The sequence below is a fragment of the Oryzias melastigma genome, linkage group LG11 (genome assembly GCF_002922805.2).
Source record: "Oryzias melastigma strain HK-1 linkage group LG11, ASM292280v2, whole genome shotgun sequence".
In the NCBI taxonomy this organism is placed as follows: Eukaryota; Metazoa; Chordata; class Actinopteri; order Beloniformes; family Adrianichthyidae; genus Oryzias; species Oryzias melastigma.
In genome coordinates this window covers 6,508,200-6,535,042 of record NC_050522.1, presented here as the reverse complement: position 1 = coordinate 6,535,042, position 26,843 = coordinate 6,508,200, and the positions used below count along the sequence as shown (strand labels likewise).

The 26,843-nt window shown below is 38.0% G+C and overlaps 1 protein-coding gene across 21 annotated transcripts in view; it reads left to right on the top strand.

The window, feature by feature from the left end:
• adgrb2 (adhesion G protein-coupled receptor B2) overlaps positions 1–26,843 on the top strand; it is a 346,501-nt gene that overhangs the window by 262,361 nt on the left and 57,297 nt on the right. For 20 of the 21 annotated variants that reach the window (XM_036214184.1, XM_024293674.2, XM_024293614.2 and 17 more), the window contains 7 exons: positions 6,526–6,629; positions 7,012–7,114; positions 7,205–7,355; positions 11,545–11,614; positions 13,328–13,394; positions 19,773–19,858; positions 23,262–23,360. In XM_036214184.1, the coding sequence (XP_036070077.1) occupies positions 6,526–6,629; positions 7,012–7,114; positions 7,205–7,355; positions 11,545–11,614; positions 13,328–13,394; positions 19,773–19,858; positions 23,262–23,360 (680 nt within the window). The remainder of the gene's footprint in view (positions 1–6,525; positions 6,630–7,011; positions 7,115–7,204; positions 7,356–11,544; positions 11,615–13,327; positions 13,395–19,772; positions 19,859–23,261; positions 23,361–26,843) is intronic. The other variant, XM_024293574.2, reaches the window with a different exon arrangement.

Below are 26,843 nucleotides of genomic sequence, written 5' to 3'. Positions count from 1 at the left end.
GCCTCATGTGAACTGTCTTTGGTGCTGACACTGAAGTACACATCTCACATAACACAATATGTTTAGAGGATTACATGCAGTTAGATACAAAAAATTCTTAAGAGCCGAAAGATCAAGTTTAATTATAAAATATAGCACATTTTTATGGTAATAATGACATATCTGTAAGTTTACAATAAACAAAAGAATGCAGATTAACAACCAAGGGATTTATTAAAACTTTTGTGAATGAATTAATTGTTTTTTCTTTTTTTAACAGTTTGAGGTGTTTTCCTGAAGTGGTCCTAGAGGTCTTTTAATTATAATTATTTTTTTTGTTTGTTTCTTTTTTCGCCAAAATCTTAAAACGAGTTTTCTGGGACATACTTCTTGCAGAGCTGCAGTAGTTGATGAGAAATGTGCCTACACTCTCTCCCTCTAGCTTACAGCCCCTCTTAACCCATAAGCTAATTTTAGCAGAGCAATATTGTCGAGCGATATTGGAGATATTCAGCTGTACAGTTTTGAACCTTGGATTAGGAAAACAAAGACGTCATGGATCTATTTGTCTGCGAGTGGATGTGTTAGAATGGAACGACGCAGGGAAATTATGGTAGTTCATATGCAACAACTACATTTCAAATGCCATTTTTTTTCTGCTCCTGATTCCCTACCATTTGAATATTTGAATCAGTACAGAATTGTAATGAATGTTGAGCAGAGGTGCTTAAAAATTAAAACGAACAAAAGATGTTTATTATATTTATTAATAAATAAATGTATTTATTAATTATTTGAAGCATATCAACATTATAGTAATTTTTTTAATGATTTGCTTCCATCCTTGCTTTGTTTTCTTGATGTCTGGGAAGTATTACTGCTAATCTATGCTCAAGTGCTGGCTTAGATGGCCTTTTTGAACAACTATTTATTTGTTTTGACTTTATTTTCAACCCCATTGAGATAACTTAGACTAAATCCAATTTATGACTGTAAAGAAACTTGATTTTTTAAGGAATTTTTCAATTTTGTTATCTTAAGTCATTACAAACATTTCATCAGACAATTCATCCATGTCTGGTTCACGGCCTGATCACTTTAAAGCTAAAAGACTGCTTTGGCTCATCGTTCCATTATTTTTTTTAAAGCCGAGATTGTAGAAGTTTCTTTATTTCAAGTTAGGATTTTTTTAAGTTATTTTCTTTTACTGTTTTAATAAAGAAGACAATCCTTCCACATTCTTTGTTGCTACACAAAACATTTGAGATGTCAGTCTAACTAAAATAAAACCAAAGAGATTTTCCCCAAACTTGATGTTGATTGGTGGAACTTCTATCAGAACTTAAAGAATTGCCACGAATATGCTTATTTAACCCCTCAGAATTAATATTTACTCATGTTATTGTGACTCTATAAAACCATATGATGTTTTGCATCTGAGATGTTTTAAAGGACTCCCAAAAACATCATATCTTTCTTTAGAGGAAAACAAAGAAACAACACTATTAATAAATTCAAAAGAGGAATCCATTGTTTTTGACCACATGTAGTTCCTTGGACCAGAAAGCTTTTCACAAACGTATCACACTACATGCGCAAAATGTTGCTAATTACCTAAATGTGCACTTAGCGCAAGTTTGCTAATAGAGGACTGTGAAGGATGTTTAACAGATTCACTAATGTGCCATTTTAGCACTTTAATTTGGCTCATTTACAATAGAGAAAGGAACAGTGAGATTGAAGAGTGAGAAGAGGAAAAAGAACTTGGGAAAGAAGGGGGGGCCACTGCCAAGAAACAAAAAAAGGGGGGAGGGGGGGTAGGTCGTAGTGCAGGGAAGGGAAGTGTCAGTAAGTGGACATAAGTAGGTTAAGCTTCCAGAGCTGAAAATAGCTATCTTCTCCATCACATGGTGGCCAAGCGGCACTAGGGAGCCGGGCCGCATGCAGTAGAGCCTCAGCCCACTTATTTTAAACTGTCTGTGCTTAATGCAAACGCTCCCAAAACAGAACCACGCGCCGCGTCCAACAGAATCCCTGCTCTGAAGATAGGGGACTTTCCATGACACAACACCTCCGGCCTGTCGTCACACCTTTGTGTGTCGGTTTGGACGGTCACGTCCAATGATTGTCTTGTTTTTATCCCTGTTAGCTTGTCATTCAGATATACTAACCATGCAAAAAAAAACCAAGAAAAAAAACAAACTGTAGTTTTCCACTCCATAGGATTAAAAGATGCACCATCAATGAATGGTCTATTTTTAAATGTATGTATATAAAGCGCATCAAACTATAGGTTGCATAAGGTGAGACGAAAGTTAAAGATAAGACTTTCAATCCCTGAGTCAGATTTTAACTGTAGTCCCAGTAATACGCTACACGTTAGTAGCGTTAGCCACATTCACAATACCTGTAACTCCCAACTTTGTCTGCAACAATAAAAACTCACTGATAGGCCTACTACCAAAACAAATGTTACTGTGACCATGCTAACTCCTAACCTTTTTAATAACGTAAAAAAATAAAATAAAATAAAAAGATCCGACATTGGTACATGTTAGCCTCATTAGCGTATTCACAATGCATGTATCTTCCAACCTTCTTTAGAACCCATAGAAAACTCACTGATAACGCTAAAACAAATGTTACAGTGATAATGCTAAATCCCAACCTTGTTAGTAACACTGAAAAAAAATCAAACATTGTTACATGTTAGCTGCATTAGCGTATTCATAATAGCCCCCAACCTAGCTTGCAACTTGTAAAATAGCAGTCTGATAAAGCTAAACAAATGTTAATGTGACTATGCTAACTCTTAACTTTGTTAGTAACATGCAAAAAAAAAGAAAAAAAACATCACTACATGTTAGCCGCATTAGTGTATTTGCAATAACCCCCAACCTAGCTTGCAACTTGCTAAAAAAACAGACAGACTGATCCAGCTAAAACTAACATTGCTATGACTATGCTAACTCCCAACCATGTTCATAGCACGCACAAATAAAAAAAATCCGACATTCCTACATGTTTGCCACATAAGTGTTTTCACAATCCTCATACCTAGTTTGCAACTCATAAAAAACAGATTGACATAGCTAAAACATGTAACTGTGACTACGCTAACTCTCAGCCTTGTTAGTAACACGTAAAAAAAAAAAAAAAAAACACTGTCCAACGTTACTATATATCAGCCGCATTAGCGTATTTATGATAACACCTAAAGTTGTTTGCTACATGTAAAAAACAAAAAAACAGACTGATACCACTAACACAACTGGTATTTTCGCTACGCTAAGTCCCAGCCTTGTTAGTAACACATTAAAAAACAGAGTTCGACACTGCTACGCATTAGCTGCGTTAGCGTCTTCCCAAAAACACCAAATCTTGTGTGAAACCCATAAAGAAAACAGGCTGTTATTTTGACAAAATCTCAAAATCACTTCAGTAAACTCAACCAGAATTCATCTTTGTATGATTTGTTTTTGTACAATTTTAAGGCTTTTGATTGCACCTTACAGTGCAGTAATTACAATTTAAAAACTTTAATTTTCTCATTAATTTATTTCTTTGGAAGTAAACTAAAAACAGAAGCGTTTTTTGTTATTTTTAATTTTTTTTTATTTTGTATTTCCGCTAGCGGCCGTTCTAACATAGGGAAGCAGAAGATTTATTTTTGTAAAATTGAGTGGGTGTGTGTGCTTGTCATTGGTCACCCCACCCACCCCTCCTGAGTCTGATCTGTCAAACTTCAGAAAGCGCAAACGCCCGTGTATCCTTTGACCTTCCTCTCTAAATACAATCAAACGCAATCAACCTCTGTTGTCTTTCCCTCCCCTGTTCCTCCCTCTGCTCTTTCCAGAAGCAGATGCTTGTCTTATGCCATCTTTATCTTTTCTTTTTTTATGCTGCTTCTTTTGTAAAGGATGGTTTTGATTTTGTTTCCACTATTTTCTCCTGCGTGTGGGTTTGTGTGTGCACTGTATTTGGTATTCCAGCCGATTCCGCACATTCCCTTGAGAAATTGACTTCCTTTGATGGGCCAGGGAAACCACTGGAAGGGAAGCTTTGACTGTCTCATGCTGTCTTCCCACTTTTCATTCACTTGTCCATAACTATTCCATTTCTCTCCAAAATTTTCATCTTTCGAGTGTCGTACTTTTTGATCATTTTCCCTGCTTCAACTCAACTTTAAGGGTTCAATGATATATGTTACCTACAGTTACTTGGTACTTGACCCTGGACGTGGTATTTAAGGGCTGTGTTTCATCTAAAGCTGAAAGAAAAAATATGTAGGTTGACACAGTAGAGGGAATTTTGCACTTTCAAAGAAAAAAAAAACAAACATTTCAGAGAAAATTGAGTATTTGTCATAAATCGACTCATTCGGCACAACGCATTTCCGACATCCTATTTGAAGGTAATTGCATATAATGAAAAGGAAAAAGCAGAAATTCCAAATAAGCTTTAACAGACTTTTACAAATGAGCTGAATGTGCCTCACAGGAAATGTGATGTAAGTGCTTTGTATTCTCGGAACAGAGGACAGCACGTTCATTTTTTCTAAACCTAGAAATGAAAATATGTTTCAACATCAGGAGCTGTTATTCCTACAATGACCACAACGATCCCAAAAGAAATTCAAGCAGGACAAATTACCAACTTGTTCTATTTTGTTTTGTAGACAACAACCTCATCAATCATGTGAGGTTTCAAAATGTCGTGAATCTTCAGAAAGGGTTGCAAGAAAATAATTTCAGTTTTAAGAAGCAAACAAGAGTATATTTTTTACAAACATATCAACCTTATCAACTTGTAGGGATTTATGGATTATTAGGATGCAATGAGTCACTTTCACATTGATTCAGTTGCTTTTTGGGACACAGTTTTGTTTCATCTTGATACATGATTTGTGTAAAAATTCACAACAATCCCTTTTCAAATGGTTAATGATCTACAATATACACACACACACACACATACATATATATACACATGCACTGAATGGTTTTAAACAGAGAATTATGACATCCCAGTAATAAATGTTGAATAAAATACATATCAGTTATTAATGTACTATATACTGCATCTATGCATATATTTATACATCCATACGTACATCTATACATACATCTATACATCTACACATATATCTAGGCCAGGGATAGGCAACTCGAGCGCCGTAAACCTGCATGTTTTCCAACATACCCTGATCTGGCATGTTCTAATTGACTGGACACACCTCAACCAGGTAATCAGTCATGAGTAGGGCTTGGATATCTGGAAATCATGCAGACTCTGCAGTCCTCGAGGCCTGAAGTTGCCTATCCTAAATCTAGACATACATCGAGACATATATCTATGCATACATTTAGACATACATCTACAGATATATCTATACATCCATGCATACATCTTTACATTGAGACATGCACCTATACATTTAGACATACATCTATACATTGACACATACATATTTACATCTATACATACATCTAGACATCTACACATACATCTAAATATCGAGACATACATCTACACATACATCTATACCTCTACCCATACATCTAGACATACTTCTGTACCTCTTGACATACATCTATGCATCGAGACATACATCTTTACAACTATGCATAAATCTAGACATCTACACATATATCTAGAAATCTAGACATACATTTACACATACATCTATACATTTATACATCCAGACATAAACCTATACATACATCTATACATTGAAACATACATCTACGCATCTATACATCTACACATACATCTAGAAATCTAGACATACATGTACACATACATCTATACCTCTGCAAACATCTATACATCTAGACAAACATCTGTTCATTTATACATACATTTATTTATAGCCTACATACATCTAGACATCTATACGTTGAAACATACATCTACACATACATCTATACATCGAGATATACATCTATACATATATCCATACATCAACACATACATCTATACCTCTACCCATACATCTAGACATACTTCTGTACCTCTTGACATACATCTATACATCGAGACATACATCTTTACAACTATGCATAAATCTAGACATCTACACATATATCTAGAAATCTAGACATACATTTACACATACATCTATACATCTAGACATAAACCTATACATACATTGAAACATCCATCTACGCATCTATACACCTACACATACATCTATACCTCTGCAAACATCTATACATCTAGACATACATCTGTTAATTTATACATACATTTATTTATAGCCTACATATATCTAGACATCTATACGTTGAAACATACATCTACACATACATCTATACATCGAGATATACATCTATACATATATCTATACATCAACACATACATCAACACATACATCTATACCTCTACACATACACCTATACATACATATAATATTTACACTGAATAAATAAATACTCAATCTTCTCTACCAAAACTGGTTTTGATTTTTCCTATATTTTATCATTTAGGTGATTTTTGTTGTTATTTAATCCAATATTGATTAACCTCACTCTTCTTTTTCTTCAGGATATGGGTCCCACCAGCATGCCCTCTGTACCACTCATGGTGGGGTGTGGGGTCTCCTGCACTGCATTGCTCATCCTACTGCTCATCTATGCTGCCTTTTGGAGGTCATTGCACACACACATAAATATAAAAAATATACACCCCCTTATCTTCAAATACCACATCAGTATTTTTACTCTCACACAGTCTGTGCTACCAGTTAAATTGCTTTAGTAATAACTCAGTGCGGAAACACCCAAAAAATTGTGTGTTTTTTTTTTGTCTGTGTCATCTGTGGACAAACCAGAATGAGGCTTAATGTGGAACAAATGATTTTAGCTGCTGCAGAGATCGGTGACGATTAGCTCAACAGAGATGACAAAATTAAGCTAATGACTATTGTCCAAACGTCTGTTCCAGCCATCAGTCTGTCAATATTGTTCATCTCACTTGTCTGTCCTTTTCCATAGCTGATGTGACTCTTCTGTTTTCTCCGTTGCTCTGCAGGTATATCCGATCAGAGAGATCAATCATCCTGGTGAACTTTTGTTTCTCCATCCTGGCCTCCAATTTATTGATTTTGGCCGGACAATCGCAAACAATCAGCAAGGTAAAGCAGCTTCTTTAACACGCGCAGATACTGTATTTGTCAAGATGTTTCTTAGAACTTCTTTGCCTTACAAATGTATTTCTGTTTCAGGGCCTCTGTGCTGTGACTGCTGCCTTCTTGCACTTCTTCTTCTTGGCCTCCTTCTGTTGGGTGTTGACCGAGGCATGGCAGTCTTACCTGGCAGTGATTGGAAAGACCAGGTCAAGGATCATCCGCAAGCGTTTCCTGTGCCTCGGCTGGGGTGAGCAGTCGCACAAACACAACTCTGTATTTTTGACCATGTGGTTCCACAGTCGCTTTTACAATAGCACCTCATCTACGAGACATTTTAACATTTGGTACTAGTCAGTACTAGTACGAAAAATACCATTCCATTTGGGCTTAGCCTACATGACTAGGCTATTTTACTTTTATTTATTTTTTTTACTTATTGTTTATTCTGAGTTTTTACAACAACAGAGTATTATATAGAGTTGGTCATCTTAAATACAGTACATAGTATTAAGACAACAAACAAAGCTTGCATAGGAAACTGAGTGACCACAGTATTCCTTATCAATATCAGGGAACAATAAAAACCCCCCACCTTCTAGATGGCCTAGCGGTTAGAGCTCCTGCTCTGACAATCAAGAGGTAGACGGTTCAAACCCTACCGGGGGCTGATGTGTTTAGGCCCTGCGACAGACTGGCGACCTGTCCAGGGTGAACCCCGCCTTCGCCCATCAGCAGCCGGGTTAGTCTCCGGCACCCCCGCAACCCCGGAAGGGAAAAAAGCTGTCAGGAAGATGAATGAAGAAAATCCCCAAAAATAAAATTTACTTTTTAATTAATTACTACAATGATAGTTTGACTTCTTTGCAGTTAGCCATAGAAGCAGAAGCAGAAAAAAAGCCCCACTCCATTCAAGGAAAAAAAACTGTTGTTGTCGGCATAACTTCTGCAAAACAGCAGTAGTTTAATAGAAATTCGCCTCTGTGTTATGGCCGGGACTGTTAGCAAGTACTAAGCCTCTGAGGATATCCCATCATCTCTTTGTTTACATGCTTAACCGCTAACTTACAGCCCGTTAGAACCCCAAGCTAATGTTAGCTGTGAAACAAAAATGAGGACGCTTGAGTTTTTTTCTCTCGAGGCAAGTGCTCATTGTCCAGACCGAAGAGGACCATGGTCTGAGTGGTAAAATGACGCTAGCATCATAAGCTAATAAACACTGATGTTTTAAGCTAACAATCCTGAGTGAATCGTTCATTGCAAATCAAATTGCCAGGACTGAGTACGATGGATTTAATGCGAATTGAACTAAAACACTGTTCCCTGACTTCCAAGTCAGCTGGGAAGTTGTACAAGCCAGTGGATTTTGGACAACCAAAGGCAAAACACCTACGAGCCATGTTAAAGCTAACACGATAACAACCGACCGTTACAGATTCAAAGATGGGCAAAGCTTTTAAACTGGATCTGCAGAGCAAGATGACGTGAAACTTTTGAGTTGACCAATCACAAAATTCAGCTGTAATGCATCGTTTCAACCAGTAGGGCGCCCGCTTCACTCGCTCTTTGCAAGCGAGAGCTTTATTCAAATGGGAGGATTGTATCTGCTCCAGATTCACCACAGAAATGCAGTTTTCATTTCCTTTTTTATGACCTTCCTCATGAGGAAAAACATGTTAAAAAACAACAATTGGATTGGCTCTATCTTTTTCTTTTTACACTGACGGTTTGCAGCGGGCAACGTTGAATATGAAGAGCCATTTATAACAAACTAATATTTTTCTTTTTAAATTTTTAGCCTTGGAATTTGCTCTTCATCGAACAAGCAGTGTATTTCATTGTATAAAATTCACTTTCATGTTTTCAACATTTCTTGCTTTTACCACTTCTAGCTGCTAATCGAAAGCTTGTCATTAAATGAAAACCCAGCCCATTCCTGTGTGCCAGAGGTTGTTGAATTGGCATTTTCATGAACTGGATGCTGATTGAACTATTGTTGTGTGACGGTGTGACTGGTGATTGGGAGCAGCAAAACAGCATTATTACTGCTGCATAAAAGCTAAATTTATAATAGCTTCTTCATAGAGCACCTTATTGTGCTTAAGTCCCACCATGCTCATTATATCCCATTTATCTATTCCATAAACTATTACTTGCGGCTTGATTTCCCAAAAGTCGTTCCTAATAGTTTTTTTTATTTTTTTTTCAATTGCGATTCAGCTATGTGGTCATTCCTTCCCACTAGGCAGAGTAGAGATGATGTCATTCCTTTGCGTCTTTCAGCTGCACTTTACTGTTTTCTATTCAGCTCCACATCCTCAGTGTACAACAAGCCGGTGCAACAAGCACCTGGGATGTTAGGGACATAATCAAAACGTATGATAACATCTGCACAACACCGCACAAGATGCTTAGAGATAGCACTGAAAATTACAATCTTGCAACACCACCGCTGCCTCCACACACACACATGATCTGCTCATTTAACTCCATATTGATCCCAGCAGTCTAATCTGCCAAGTCACTGATGCCCTTACCTGATAGAGGCAGAGAATGTATGGACCGCTGTACCGTCACAGATGGGGTGATATTGACAGTGTGTGTTGGTTGCTGTGTGGTTGCGGCAGGACTGTTCGGCGGACTTACTGTAACAGATGCGTCAATGTCTTGTCCTCTTCATGTCATACTCACATCCGTTTTGCAGAACTCTCTGAATTATGAGATTGGAATCTGTTGCTGTGGAAACGATGGATTTAGGCTATGACTTGGGGTGTGCGAGCCTCACACAGGTGCCTCACACAAATGTAAATTTTGGATCGATGTTGTTGACTAATTGAAACTTTGTGCGCGCTCGCTTAGTGGACCGGGCTGGCTCTCCACCATCTTATTTGTTAATGTTAATGTGACTTTTTCTAATTGCTTTTCATTTGCAGTCATAATCACAGCTTTGTTAATTACATGAATATTTCAGAGCCAAACTCATTATACGTCCAGCATATTTCTTTTTTTTTTTTTTTGGCACACTGCAACACAAAGTATATCTTCCACTGTGACACACATATGCAAGCAGACAAACACAAGCTGCTTGATTTAGCTAATTAACGTGGTACTTTTTGACCCCTTTTAGCTTCACTTCTTACTATAATGATTGGTATTGTGATGCTATACACACAGTCACACCTGTGTGATACATATGATACCTAAACATGTATATGTTGGTAGCCTTATCTATATCTAATGATGAATGGAAGAAAGACGGCCTGCGATGCTGCCATTTTAAGCCTTAGTTACAAGTGCCATTAAGGGTGGACCCGGGCCGTCAGCGGGTGAATATTGAACACATTTTCACTCCCCAGTCGTCACATATTGACATTTGGTTAATGACCCCTCTGCGTCAATTTATGACATTTTGAGTGTCCCTAACTCGTCGTTTTTTGATGTATTTACCTGTTTCCATTAAATCATGGGTCCCTAACCTCCGGGCCACGAACCAGAAATAGTCCAGTACCATGATCCTTAGCACACCAGTACTCAAACCCAGTGGTACCTTAACCCTAATCTGACACTGGACCAGACGTGGTACCGGACCCGAACCGGTACCAGACGGGGTATTGGCCACAATCTGGTACCAGACGCAGTACCAGCCATGAACCAGTACCAGATGCGGTACTGGCCACGAACCAGTACCGGGTTAAGGTTAGGGTGACGGTACTGGGTCAGGGTACCTGTACTTGACGCGTTCCAAGGACCAACGCACATCTGGTACTATGTCCTGAGGGTTGCGAAGAGCCAGCACGTCAAAAGGTGACGTGAGAGGGGTATCAACCAAACGTCAATCTGTAACGACATGGGGATGAGAGTATTTGGCAAGTCTGGACCGGGCATGCAGGTGGCCCACGAAGTGGCGAGGTCAAACGTCAATCAGTGAGCCTATAAAACAGAAATGTTCATGTACAACCTTTTTTCTCTTAGCTGCTGCGATCCACAGGTCATAGCACTGACACTGACACTCACATCGGGCATGTCTGGAAGAGGGCACTAGTGTGCCGCTACCAGACACTAGTGCATGTCCACCACCTACAGTCAGAAGAGGCTTGGTGTAAAATGTTGACGTGGTGCAAACTGTGTTCACCTTAAGCTCCTCTGTACCCAAAAGCCCACAGCACCCATATGGGTCGAGTGCACGTGATTAAGGCTTTTAAAAGCGAGACTTAAAGACCACATGAATAGCACTGAACCTACACAGTTTCAGTCATATAAGGTCATGGTACGCACTACTGCAAGTCTGCTTTGCATTTGAATTGGAGGAGTCTGGTGGTTTTTCACATGGGGAAACCTTATTTGGCCAACGTGCCTGTCTGCCCCGTTAAAGCCCCTTTTATCCATCGCCCAAACCTTTTGATCTCCTCTCCTTCTGTCTCTTTGTGTTTCGTCTGCAGGTCTTCCAGCCCTCGTCGTTGCAGTGTCAGTGGGTTTCACCAGAGCAAGAGGTTACGGAACAGCAAGCTAGTAAGTGTTCTTTCCAGACCTCCTGCCTCGTCTCTCACTCTAATCACCACTCCTTTTCATTAACAACGGCTAATGGAAGCTTCTTACTCTTGCTCAGGTCTATACAGGGCTATTTTACTGCGATATGATGAAAAAAATGGATTCCTCTTCTTCCCATAATCTTTTTAACACAGAAAAAAATCCATATTGTGACCACTAACGTTTTCAGTGGATATCAGCGGATAGGTACATATGCATGCGTAAAGTAAACATAGATTTGTCAGCTGTTTATTCCAGTTTCCTCACAGAGTCCCCCTTAAGTTTTCTACCACAAGTCTGTAGCTTGACCCAAGTGAAACATACAAATAATACTTTAACAAACGATGCCTAAATAATGGATATTAATTGAATAAAGATCATTCTTAAATAAAAATGCTGGATTTAGACTAACTTATTTAGAAAAAAAAAATATTCTTAAAATGTAAATATATATTTATATATGCTCTGATCTATGATTTTTGCAAAAATGACAAATGTTTTGCATTTTAATGTTGATTTATAATTGTTTTTTATTTATTTATTTCTTTATGGAGCATTTTTTTTTGTCTTTGAACTTTACTAAAATTTTTATTTGGACTTTAAATTCAGTTTGAGTAAATCAAATTCTGCAAAAAATAAAAAAAATAAAGATATTTAAAACAGATATGTGTTTATTTTTTTAATCTTGAGAATTTTTTTTAACCCTTGCTTTAAACAAGTAAAAGAAATAACACTGGCAATGAACAAATACATAAGGGTCCTCTAGCATGTTTATTTATTTATTTACTTTTTTAAAACATTTTTAAACCTTTTCTCAGAAGATCTTCACTTTATATATATATAAATATATACATATATATATATATATACATACACACACACATATCTATATATATAGATACAGATATATGAACTGATAAATAAACCGGCCCTCCATTCTGCTTTGTTCGTCCATTTATCTTATTTAACATTTATTTAAAAAAATAGTTTTTTGTTTTAAATAAACAGAAAATAAATAAATAAACAAACAGTGCCTGCTCATTAAATTATTTTTAATTTATTTAAACTGAAAATATAAAAAATATGTATATATATATTATGATAACATTTAATATTTTAAATCTTAAAATAAATCATAAATGGTGCCAGAATGCACAAATTATTTTGTTTTTGTCAGAAAGTGTGAATTAATCTTTTTGTTCATTTACACTGAAGCAAACGTACAAACGTAACCCACTGGCTCATCAGAGAACAGCAAATGCTCTTCTTTTTTACATCCAGCATCTCGAAAAACTCCTTTGTAACACAGTAATTCAGCAACTTAATCACAAAATGACAGAGCTTTTGGGTCCTGCTTTTTATCATTATTTTTTTTTTCTTTTGTATCTTTTCGCTTCAGTTAGGATGACAGTGAGAGTGGAACAAGCTCTAATGACATCACTGGAGGACATGTTTAAACTCATTACCTCTCAATAGCTCTCAAACCAAATTAAATTTGCAGTTTGAGGATATGTTTTAGCTTTTGCTTATAATGCATCTGTTAAGTACCAAGGGCATTATTTAGAAAAAAAAAAGAGCAGCCCCAACCCAGATGGTGAAACACCACTGAAAGTGCACATGCTGTGGTTACTAAGTGTTCAAGTCAAGAAAAAGACACTAATCTTGTTTTTCTCTTTTCTTCTGGTTTTCTTCTAGTTGCTGGTTATCTTTGGAGGGCGGTCTGCTTTATGCCTTCGTGGGTCCCGCTGCCGTCATCGTGTTGGTGAGTCTGTCCAACGTGCTTTGTCTTGGAGACATTCCCTTAGCTGTCAGATCAACCAGGCTCCCGACTCTCACAGGTCACGCTGTCTAATTCTGACTTTTTCTGAGTTATGTACCGCGCTCAGACCTCTGGAGCCAGCGCTCTGACACCGAGCACCAACATGTTCAAAGTGGAAAATACCAGCTCAGAAGAAAAGTAAAGTCAGAAAAAAGCTTTTTAAGAGATGAATTACAACTCAGTCACATCAAATGTAAAAACGTCCCGTTGCATAAATATCCCATGAATAGCGTGGCACCAAAGCATCAATATGCACTTTGTTTTTACTAATTGCTCCTGTAGACATTTTTATGTAAAACCAAATACCAGTCTCTATTGTTCTGTTCAACCAAATTGGGTGCATTGATTGCAACTCACTGGTCTTTAAATCATCAGTTTTTATGTGCCGCTGGATTGTGTTAACGCATTTGGGCTAAATGAATCCCCTGGTGGATGATTCCAATTCCATCCAACGCTAGAACAGAGTAAATCTGGGTAGTGTGTTCAAAACTTTCCTCCGATAATTGGCATCATTCTTTCCCGGAACCAAGGGAGTCATGGAAAAGGGAGTATCTTTGGGGTCATTTTTCAATAGTTGGGATCATTGACTGTATATGAGAATTGGACCCCTCCCCCATCAAATGTTAAGTGCTCGCTGGCTCCAAGAAGCCAAAATCCCATTGACTTCAATTAAGAAATACCTATATATACTATATACATATGTATACATGCTAATACATATGTACTCTTACATATATGCACAAATATTTGTACATACACAATTAACCGGTGATTCATTAATGCCTGTATAGTCATTAAAGATTGTTGATCTGTATTGGAGTTGAAATTGCCTTATTTTCTGTTTTGTCAGTTATTCTATTCCACAGTCTTGCACCACAAAATGAAATACAGAATTCTTTTCTTCTGGTACGAGTTTTATTTAATATAAATCTGAAATGGCCTCTTAGGTTTTACCCTCTATCTCTATTTGTAAACAGCTTTTATATGTTATTAGGCAGAAATTTATTTTAATTTGTGCAGTTAAATAATTGAAATCTTTTATTTTTAATAATTTCGAATAAATAAAAAGTAGATGAGCACTATAGAAATAACTAGCTTTATGAATAACTCGTATGGCCCTTTTCTGAAGAACAAAGAGTTGACGTCAGGTAATTATTGCCCCAAATCTCTGCGCAATAACTAAAATATGGCAAAATTATTGGACAGTACAACATGTGAAGTGATTTATAATTTAGTAAGTGTTTTACATTAAATCTTAAATAGAACAGTTGAAACAAAATTTGTAATTATTTTTTGGTATAACTGCTTTATTGAAACTAACTGAGGGAACATTTAAATAGTTCAAACTTTGACACTTATTAAAACAAAGACAGTGTACATGAATTTGACATGATTTGTTGTGAATAGACAATTGATTTAAATCAGGGGTGTCCAACTCAATCTCACAAGGGGCCAAAATCCAAAACACCTTAGGCCGTGTGCCGAACAAGATAAACATTTATTGAACACTCTGAAACTAATTTTTTAAAACTTTAAAACCATAACTTTTTAACATAATTATGAACTAGATATATAGCATTACCTGTGATAATGCCATTGTGAATGCTGTAAGCTGAATTTGACCTGAAGATGCTAGTGATGATAGCTGAAGATGCTAAATTGGGTAACTGAGAACGCTTAAGCTGATAGCCAGCTAGAATATTAGCCAAGTGCCAAATTAGCCTAAAAAAACTTAGTCAAAACAGCTAGCATGTAGCTGAAATATTAGCAAAAGTGTAAAACAGCCTAAGCAAATGAAAAAAAAAGATTAAATTACCCAAAACAGCTAGCTTGTAAATATTGGCCTAACTCCAAAACAGCCTTAAAAAACTTTAAAGCCTAAATTAGCCAAAGCAGCTAGCACGTAGCTGAAATATTAGCTAAACACCAAAATAGCTAAAACAAATTTAAAAAAGCCGAAATTAGTAAGAACAGATAGCGTGTATACATTAGCCAAACTCCAAAATAGCCTAAAAAACTTAGAAATAAAAGCCTAAATTAGTCAAAACAGCTAGCATGTAGCTGAAACATTAGCAAAAGTGCAAAACAGCCTAAGCAAATGAAAGAAAAGATTAAATTAGCCAAAACAGCTAGCTTGTAAATATTAGCCAAACTCCAAAATAGCCTAAAAAAATTAAAAATAAAAGCCTAAATTTGTCAAAACAGCTAGCATGTAGCTGAAATATTAGCTAAACTCAAAAATAGTCTAAAAAAATCTTACTAAATACCAATATAGTCCAAAAACAGATATAAATCAACTTAAAACTTCAATAGCTTTCAACATTTTACTCTCCATAAAAATATATTTTGTCAAAATTATACAAGTTAAAAATAAGCGCAAAATAACATCGGGCCATTGCTAACAATAAAATAAAATGATCTAGAGGGCCGGATAGAATTACCCGAATGGCCGGATCCGGCCCCCGGGCCTCGACTTTCATACGTGTGATTTAAATAATTAATGAGCCATTTTCTACGGATGACATCAGACTCATCGGTTTACAAATCTATTCAACTCATACATCAATGAAGCTGAAAAATATATTTTTCTTTATATTCATTATTTTTGCATATTCCAACCTTCGGTTCATTTCCGCAATGTCAAATTACTCTCCACACCCCGGATGACTGGCCCAGCCCCACCCCCCCACCCCTGCTGTTGCTCCCAGGGCCCCACTTTAACAAACAGCTGTAATGAGAATGGGACGCTGGGCATAGAAACACAGACCTTCCCGCAGGAGTCTTCTCTAATTAATGAACCTGGCCTTGGGCAAATAGCAGAGCAGGATGATGCTGACACACAGCTCAGGGACCAGACATGACTGGCGTCACAATGGCCCTCTCACAATCTGGCGCATCGTTGTTAGTTGTCAGCAGTGACACACACACACGAGAGCCGAGGAGATCAGAGGGAGACGGAGTTTGTCAGGAATTGTGCGAGCAGCTGCATGAGTCACCATTCAGATGTAGCAAGCTTCAAGCAGAAATGTGGCTCTCGCTAAAGTTGCAGAAAATACAAATTTAACTGACGGCAGAAAAGCTGGAGTTTAACTTCTCAGCTCTGAAGATTTTCACAGCCATGTGTTGAATATATAACCTCTTTTTCTTTAGCTGGGGGCTGCTTTTATTGGCAGCTTAAGGAAAGAATTCATGCACATATCCATTTGTAATAATAGCATCACTTAAAAAAAAAGTAGGTATAGACGAGCATGCCAATGTCAGTCGCCTCTGATGCATTGCACTGCTTACATTTCAAACAAGCAGATGAATGATCAAACACTACAGACACTCAAAGCAGGTGGAGGAGAATACCGATGGATTTTATAAGTCAGGATTATAAAGAATATGTCATCAGCACAGAGAATCTGCCAGATGGACTGGATTTAAGAGGAGGGGGAATTTATAAGGCTTTGTTTAGGTATGTGTGTTTGCATGTGCGCATTTGTGTCCCTAATTGAATCTGTATCACAGAATCCAAAAAGCCAGATGTTTGGAAGAGCTTAAATACAAACTCCTTCAGCAAGGAGAATCCTGTTTTCTTTATTTTTTTTTTTTATTTAATTCATTGTTTTTTGTCAAAACATCTTCAAAATATAAATATTTTGTCAGTGTTTTTGTGTCTTTAATTTACTGTGTCCACATTGCTCACATAAATACAAAAGATAACACAACAAGAAAAGCCGAGGCATGACGACAAAAGCCACAACAGAAGTGAACAATGGACTCTTTCTTTTTTTTGGTTTTATTCATTTTCAAGCTATTGGTGCTTCAATGGCTTGAAACTTTGAGCATTAACCCAAGAGTGGATGAATAGAAATAAAACTTGGGGGTATATCTCTTAACTAACTTTTGCGTTTTTTTTTAATATTGTCTTGATTGAAAGTGTCTATTCGCACATCATTTTTGAAAAACGTAGGACTGCTGCCATCTACTGAGATTATAGCGGCTGGAAAGCTAGATAGCTACTCGGGGTCTGACAGAGCTAGCGAGCGTCGCCACTGGTGCTGAGCTGGCATAGGCCGCCGCCCAGGCTCCCGGTCGCTGGGCAGTGGAGGTCGCTAGTGGGCAAAAAGAGAGCTGTCGGTCGCCATTGCAGCGGCTGCAATCGTGGTCATTGTGCTTTGGCTTTTGTCGTCATCCTGTGGTTTTTCCATTGTGCCGTGCTCCGCTTTTGTGGTCGTGTTGTGGCTTTTGTCCCTGTGCTTCAGCCTTTGTCATCATGCTATGGCTTTTGTCATCATGTTGTTGCTTTTATTGTTGTGTTGTGCTTCAGCTTTTGTTGCAGTGTTGTTAAGTTTTGGCATTTTGCTTCGGCTTTTATCATCGTGCTGTGGCTTTTATCGACACGATTTGGCTTTTGTTGTTGTGCTTCGGCTTTTATTGTTGTGCTTCCACTTGTATTGTCGTCCTTCCACTTTTGGCATCATGCTATGGCTTTTAATGTTGTAATTCTGTTTTTGTGGCTGTGTTTTGACTTTTATTGTTGCGCTTCAGCTTTTGTTGTCGTGCTTCAGCTTATGTCAGTGTGCTTTGGCATTTGTCGTCGTGTTTCGGCTTTTGTTGTCGTGCTTCGACTTTTATTGTCGTGCCTCAACTTTTAACGTCCTGCTCCGGCTTTTGCCGTCATGCTATGACTTTTGTCATCATGCTTCAACTTTTGTCGTTATGCTTCAACTTTTGTCGTCATGCTTTAATTTTTATCGTCGTGCCTTAACTTTTAACGTCGTGCTCTGGCTTTTGTCGTCATGCTTCAAATTTTGTCGTCATGCTTCGACTTTTGTCGTCATGCTTCAATTTTTATCGTCGTGCCTCAACTTTTAACGTCCTGCTCCGGCTTTTGCCGTGATGCTATGACTTTTGTTGTCATGCTACAACTTTTGTCGTCATGCTTCAACTTTTAATGTCGTGCTTCGACTTTTGTCATCATGCTTCGACTTTTGTTGTCGTGCTTCTGGTTTTAACGTTGTGCTACAGCTTTTGTCGTCATGCTTTGACCTTTGTTATCATGCTTCAATTTTTATCGTCGTGCCTCAACTTTTAACGTCATGCTTTGGCTTTTGTCGTCATGCTTCAACTTTTATCATCATACTTCGACTTTCATCGTCATGCTTCGATTTTTGTTGTCGTTCTTCATCGTTTGTCGTGATGCTTCAGCTTTTGCTGTTGTGCTTCGACTTTCGCTGTTGTGCTTCGGCTTTTTGCTGTTGCGCTTCGGCTTTTGTCGTCTTGTCATTTGCATTTCCGTGAGCCGTGTTGGCCACCACATTAATTAAATAAATCCCATTAACTGACAAGCCTGCAACACAAAAACATTCTTGTTGGTAGAAAACTGATAGCTAGAACAAGATGATAATGACAGGACTGAAACGGTTCAGTAGGATGGCTTGAGGAGAGCGGTGTGTCCTTTTCATGCATAGGTTGTTCATCCAGGTCTCAATCCCATCAAGAGTGTTTGATCCGATCTGTGGAAGACTTTCAATAAAATTCTTATTTCAGTGTTTAAAGGAAAAGTTGGCACCTAAAAATCCTCTTCTGGACATGTCAAACGGCAGTCCACCAAAGTATTATTGTATTTAAAGGTTTCTGAAGTACTATACAGTGGTCCTTCGTGGTTCAGCTTTCATGGTTTCACTGTTTTGCTATTTTTTTTTTTTTTTTTTTTTTGTTTTGCACATTTTTCAGGGTTTTTTTCTCAGTATATTGTGTTCTGCATCTTAATTAGCAGTAGACCATTTTTAATCAATCTCTTCTATGTTGTGTTTCCTGAACAAAATTAATTCAGTTTTATAGGATGGAAACAAATATAATCTTTTTAAACTGGATTTTTTTTCTATTCTTTTAACTTTTGGAGTTTAAACAAGATAGAAACATGAGAAAATGTTCTTTTCTGATTGAGAAAAGTGTATAAAGTTTGTAGTGAGGAGTTTTATAGCCATAAACATCTATAACTCCTGCATAAAATTACTAAAAATGAAAGACTATTTTGTCGAGTTAATTTTGGAACATAACTCCTGGGAGTAATGAGGGACCACTGAGTTAATGCTTTTTTCTTGTGTGTTTTTTTAACTCTATTTTGTCTTCATCATTGATTTATTTTCCACAAAGAAAAATGTATGTAACATTTCAAACAAATCTTCATTTTTTTCTACTTGAAATGCAAAAAAAGATAAACATATTTCTCTCTTTGGCCTCAACTATCAAAGTGACTAATTAAAATTCAAAGTAAATATGTATTTTATTCATCACTACTTCTAACATGATGAAATATCCTGTATTTTGCAGGTGAACATGCTCATTGGAATTGTGGTGTTCAACAAGCTCATGTCTCGCGATGGCATTTCAGACAAATCTAAAAAGCAGCGAGCGGGGTAAGTGAATACATTCACTCTTTTTTTATTTTTTATTTTTTTATTGTGAAAACAAAATGAGACTCTTGCTGTTTGCCAAACTTACCAGAGAAATAATTTTGTAGCGACTAATTTAAACTCCTGTCATGGTTGTCTGCACAAACACACACTTGTACACCTGTTTCCACTAGCAATAATCAAAAAGTATGATCCAATCTGCTAAGAAAATGAGCCGACATCTGTCGTGTTCTGCTGCTCTCCGAGATGTATTTCAGTATCACCTCCACATCTCATTTCCCAAACTGGTCTTCACAGACGAGCAGGACATAAAAATCGATCAAAACTAGAAATCTTCCTTTATACCTTTTTAGACCTCATGCTTTATTGACACATATGGACACTTAATATATTCATTCCTGTGACATGCATGCAGATCAATCACTGGTGCATGCAATAAAGCTGTTAGCGGGGGTGTCATCTTATCCATGCAGCACTGGAGATCTTCTTGGCTCTTAATATTCATACGTATTGATTCTGCCGACTTCTCATTCTCTTTTTTGTTTGTCTCATTGCACATCCACCAATGTGAATCGTTTGTTTAAAGTCAAATTGATTGTTTATGGGGACGAGGGTTATAGAGGCACATGTGGGCTTTGATTAGTTTTGTTAGCCGGCAAAAAACCCAAATTAAGCCTATCGTGTTTTTTGGAATGTAAGTTGCAACTTTAGGAAACATTTATTAAGCAAAATTCTGGACCAAGAACAGACATTGAATCTGGAAAGGCAAATTATAGTAACAAAATAGATGAAAATAAAGCCTTGTTTCCACTGAGCGGTGGTGTAGATCGCTATCGTGTCATTGTAGTGTGACGACTAGAAAAGCAACAACATTGGAAGTCATCCAGCAGCTCGTCTTTATCTTGCTTTACTTTTTCTACATTGTGTAGAACAGGAATTTAATGATTTTTGAAAGAATATTTTTGGAGGTAAAGAAGAATACCGTCGTAAAGAGGAAAGCGGAATTGCTAGCTTAGCGCTATACTGGTGCTTTCTAATGTTGTCATCACTTTCTGCCAATCAACGGGTGGCTCAATAGCGGCTCCGCCCCATTCGTCCTGTCCTATTAGATTTACCACAGATGAGGGCCCTCAAGAGGTACAAGTTGGAACTGTTTAATGGGTCCATTTAAGAATGGAAACACCAAAATACCAGATCGAACCGGACCATGCCGTACCGGACTGCTCACTGGAAACTTCACCACCATAACACATTGATGTTTACTCAACTTCATGAAACATCCAAGGAATCTAATATAGTAGTGCAACCTATGAACAATTATTCAGATAACCATAAAGAAAACGCTAACAAACCTTTATATCAGTTCTGATCAATAGAGACGTTGTTTACTTTGGAAAAATTCCAGAATAATTCCACCGAGCCCGACATAAGACTGAGCGGCTTTTATTCTGCATTGCTATCACTAGCAATTACTGATACACACAAAAGGTGCCCTCTAGTGGTTGGTGCTATTTATTAAAAGTAAAATTCGTATAGAAGTCACATATGTAAAATAATATGACTTGTTTCCACGATGCGGTCTGGTACGGTCCGGTATTTTGAGCATTTCCGTACCTCTTGAGGGCTCCTATCCGTTGAAAAATATAATGGAATGGTTGGTGCTCTAGCCACCCATTAATTGGCAGAAAGTGACGATGATTTTAAAAATCACCAACATCGCGCTAAACTGGTGGTTGTCCTCTTTACAGCAGTATTCTTCTTAGCCGCTAACAATATTCTTTCAAACAACATTAAACTTCTGTTATACATGATATACCAGAAGTAAAAAAAAAAAAAGAGAAGAAGACGAGCTGCAGGACGACCTCCATTGTTGCTGTTTCTCTAGTCGTCGCACTACCATAACACAATGACGAGCGAGTGGACTGCACCACACATGCGCCGTAAAAGCAAACTGCTCAGTGGAAGTGAGGCTACAGTAGCGAAATAGATGAAATTAATAGACTGATATTAGTGCAACTTATGAGCATTAATTCATATAACCTAAGAAAATGCTAACAACTCCTAGTATAACTCTACATCAATAAATCTGTTGTTTGCTTTGGAATAATTCCACCAAGCTCGACATAAGACTGAGAAGTTCTTCTTCTGCATTGCTGTCAGTAGTAAACACGTCTACAGTGCCCTCTAGTGGTATTAAAAAAAATCACACCTGACTATTAGCCACACCCCCAGCCAAACTCTGTAAAAAAAACGTAACTTAAGCCTTTGTTTCCACTGTGCGGTCCGGTACAGTCCGGTATTTTCATTGTAAAATTGACCAATCAAACAGTACCGACCCGTACCTCTTGAGGGCCCCCTTCGATTGTAGGTGCATTGAAAAGTGGAACGGAATGGATGGGGCGGAGCCGCTGATTGGCTATAAGTGATGTCAACATTAGAACGTGCCAATATAGCACTCATTTAGGTTAACGTTTGTAAGCATTCTGGGTTTTGCAGTTTCCTGTGTACTAATTTGAAAATACCAGCAAACGCAGAGCAAGACCTGGTCTGCAGTGGAACTGCAAATGTTCCTTGCTATCCTTGGCGATGATACATAATGTGTTAGTAACATGCTAGCGGTCTACACTGAGTGGATTGCTCACGAGAATTAACTTAACAGTACCGGACCGCTTTATCATCTGGAAAAATACAGATATGTTTGTGTGCAGACAGACACACGCATTTGAGCATTAAGCATTGGGGTGTGTGCACAGAGATCACACTTGTATTGTTACCTAAGATCTCGCTATGCCACTGCAGTAGTGTTGCAAACAGGACAGCCGGTCATTAGCATAATGTATTTCTTTATGAAGCCACGGGGACGTGGTTGGCAGTGAGGCAATGAGCTGTGATAGGAAGCTAATGTAGCATAGCCGGCGTTAGCCTCCGCCGTTTTGTTTAATCTAAAATTGAAGCGCACAACCCAAACACGTACAAGAAAACTGCTGAGGAGTTACCTGTAAGGAAGATACTAATACTGTTTTTTCATACGATCGGTTTGTGGCACGTATTAGCATATCAATGACACAATTTGTGCGTTTCCTGTCTGTGTCTCTTTAATTTGTAAATCAACACAACTGTTGTAACATTAGTGTCCATCTCTCATGTTCTATCCTCTTGCTTTAAATGGATCTCTTGACTGTTTTTCTTCATTGCAGCTACTTTTATGATCTGTTTTTAATTTGCTTTTCTTTTTTTCTCCCTCCCCTCTCCCTTTTTTTCTTCTTTTCACCCCTCTTTTCTTTTGGTTGCAACTGTTTCCACCCTCACCGTGTTGTTCATTACCGCTCCTGTTTCCTTATGTTTTCCATCCCACCCTCCACTTTCTTCCTCATATGGTCTCATGTGTGTGTAATGTGACCAAAAGCGTCCCGGCGGAAGCGCGTAGCCGACTGCTCCTGAAATGCTCCAAGTGTGGCGTGATCTCGAGCACCGCTATGTCCAGCTCCACAGCCAGCAGCGCCATGTTAGTTCACCTTCATCTCTCTTTCTCTTCCTCCCTTGTCTTCTCTGTCCCTTTCCCTCCCATCATCCTCTTCTCCATCTCCGTCCGTTTAATCTCCGGCTGATGGTAATGATGCGGGGCAGCTTTCAGACTCGTCTGGAAAGCAGAAAAAACAGACTAATGAAAGGGAATGCACCTGCACTGCAAGTGCTTAATGAGAGCATGTTTTCATCCAAAAGTGGGTCAAACGTGCATTGAGAAAGTCTGACCTGTGTCAGACAGTATTTGCACATCACTTCCAGAGGTTTTTACTCTTCTTTTATTAAAAGATCAGCACGGCACGATCTCAGGGAGGCTGTCGATTAGACAAGCCGTCCTGCTTTTAAGCACATTACTATAATTGTTCCAACTTGACCTTTCCTATTGTACCAATCACCTCGAGCAGGCGGTCACATTAACACATGACGTTTCAAATGCGATTAGAAACCAGATGGAGAAAAAAACTGACTGTGAAAAGTTTGTGTTTCACACTTAAAGTCAGACAGCAGTGCAAAGTGTTTATATAATGCCTTCCATTAAAAGAAAAAAAATCTCTTAACTGGGTGCCACGTTCACAGAGGTTAGATGTGATTAAACACATCGCCTAAGGACACAGTGCTATAAGGGGAGGAAACAGAACTCTGTTTTATCTCAACCACCAAACTTAGCATTTATGTCCTCAGGCTGCAGTGTTTATAGAGCTGTGATTATAGTATTTAGAACTAATAACTAACTTAAAGTAAATACAGACGTCGGAAAATGTCCAGATTTCAATCCTAGTTCTGCCTGTGTTGTCAACTTGCTCATTTTAAGAATGTACTGAACTGGTGTTCCAATTAGTTTCAACTACTGAAAGCTTTTTTAACCCCTCTAGGTCAGGCCTCTAAACAATGACGGTTTAAAACATGACGGATCAATGTGGCTGCATGCTGTCTTTGTATCTGGATCATTTAAAACCAGTTTTTTAAATGTTAAATTGCATATGCCTATATCACGCTTTACTACCTCCCTATAAGGCCTGAAATGCTTTAAAGCGTAACAAAACCCCAAATAAACTTTTTTTGTCTGTTGATCTCTATAAATGGGGCTTTAGAAGTGCTGTCTGTTGGTCATTGCCAAAATTTTGACAAATTACAATCAGTTTGTTTAATTCTTGAAAATATAGTCAAAATCATCTGTGTGCTGCCCCCTACAGGTTGAATTGAGGTATTACCGCTGAATTTGGTGATTGGTCAAACCATTTAAGTCTCACATCATGATCTGCAGCTCCAGTAATGATAACAGTCCAGTTCCCGAGCTCCATCCTCTGACTGGATTTTCACATTTCTGCTTCTTGCCCAAGAACACTTGAGCCTCGTTTCCACTGAGCGGTCTGGTCCGTTTCGATAAGGAATAATACGGTCCAGTTAAAGCTGGTGAACCGCTTTGACTGAAAGGCTTATTTTCACGGCGCATCTGCGGTGTGTACCGCTACAGTCGTTGCGTCATTGTAATTCGACTAGAAAAGCAACAACAATGGAGGTCATAGCAGCTCGTCTTTTTCTTGCTTTACTTTTTGTACATCGTGTACAGCAGGAATTCAATATTGTTTGAAAGAAGTTTGCGGGAACCCAGATGTTTACAAACATTGGACAGTTTTTAATGTGGGTAGCTACAGCGGCTCCGCCCCAACCGTCCCGTCCCACTTTTCCATGGACCTATAAGTGATAGAGAGGATAGGAATATACTTTACATCTAAATCATTTTGACAGATGACCTCTGACCCTACACCATCAATCTGACTTATGACAGGTGTATTTATATATTCATTCATCTTCTTGTCCGCTTATTCCCTTTCGGGGTCGCGGGGGTGCCGGAGCCTATCCCGGCTACTGACTAATTTTCACAGTATTGCGATATCATCAATATCATGAGCCATGTATCGCGCATTGTATCATGGATTGTGTCGTGTAGTGTATTGATTCCTAACTCTAAAATATATAAACATACATGTGACTAAAGCATATGAGGGATGCTGCAAAGATAAACAGTCATATCCCTCTAGCACTGTCATCAACTGTGTAATAAGCCACCTACTGGTTACTTGGTAAATTTACCTGACTCCACGTCTGTTTTCAAGCATGCTTCTATCTAGAATTCAAAGGGTTTTCACTTTAAAAACTCTCAGATTGGAAGAATCAGGTGAGCATCCTCTCGATATAACTATTAGGTTTTGCCATATGAGTCAGTTTTGGAATAAAACGGGTAATATTTTAAGTCTTACTGAAGCTTTCTGTTTAGTCACAACACTTGAAGGTCAGAAATAATCACTAGAGTGGTTCAGGTTAAAAGTCACTCTAGAATTGCGAGCTTTTGAAAAAGATGACTGTGTTCCACACCAACTAAAAAACACCTTTTGGAAAATATGCCACGACAGTGGTAACAATTTGACGTTATTGGGCAGAAAATTGGAACACACACTCTCAAGATTCATGCGATTATTGCATTGTTGCTCTGTGGGTGGTTGTCATGGTTTCATGATCGGCACAGGCCGTCTCGGAATTAAAAGCCATCCCTCTATTTGCAGTTTCAACTCTCTTGTGCATATCGTTAAGCCACACCTTGGAACAAATCTCTCATTAAGGCTTTCAATTCATTTTTAAAATGTACTCAATCCAAAGCAGCAACTCAGGCCTTCGTTATGTTGTTGCATGATTGGATGCTTTGATTGGACGGTAATGAAATGAGATTGCTCATTTTCAGAAACACATGCGAATTTTAGTTTTTTTTTTTTATTTTATTTTAGTCATCATTAAAACATTCAGAGCTTTGTTTCTTTTATTCATCTACCTTGACAAATTTGAAGACAAATAGTGTCATTTGCTCCTTCTGATCATATTTATTGCCCTCTAGCTTTTTCCAATACGCTGCTTGGTTGAACGTTCTTTAAAAATCTGCCTGGAGACATCTCCAAGTGAAAAAGCATTTGCTGTTAGCATCTGTTGTTTTGTAAGGACTTTTATTTAGATGTTAAATCTTTTAAGCATCATTTAGCAAAGTAGATCGTGGTGTTTTTAACATGTTTTTGTGGCTTTTTTTTCTGATAATGGAGGACACAAATGAAGAAAATTGTGCTCAAAAAGGCATTTCTGAGGTTTTATTTATTCAAATCTTGATCAATGAGTAGCAGGTGAGGAAATGCAGTTTGAAAGAGAGAGCATTTGTGATCAGAAATTCACACAAACGGGGGTCGGGGCTGATCAGCTCAGCTCTAAAAGCCACGCCCCCTAAGAGGAGATTTTGGAAACAGAGGCTTCAAATCAACATGAAAAATGGCTTTTTAAGAAACTTAGGTTGTAGGATTTTGTTTAAAAACTTCGTAATCATAATTAAAACACAACTGGGAATGCTTTTTTTTAATTATTATTAATAAAAATGTCATGGGAAGACATTAAGTGTCACTTTTTGATGTTTGGGTGTCCCCAA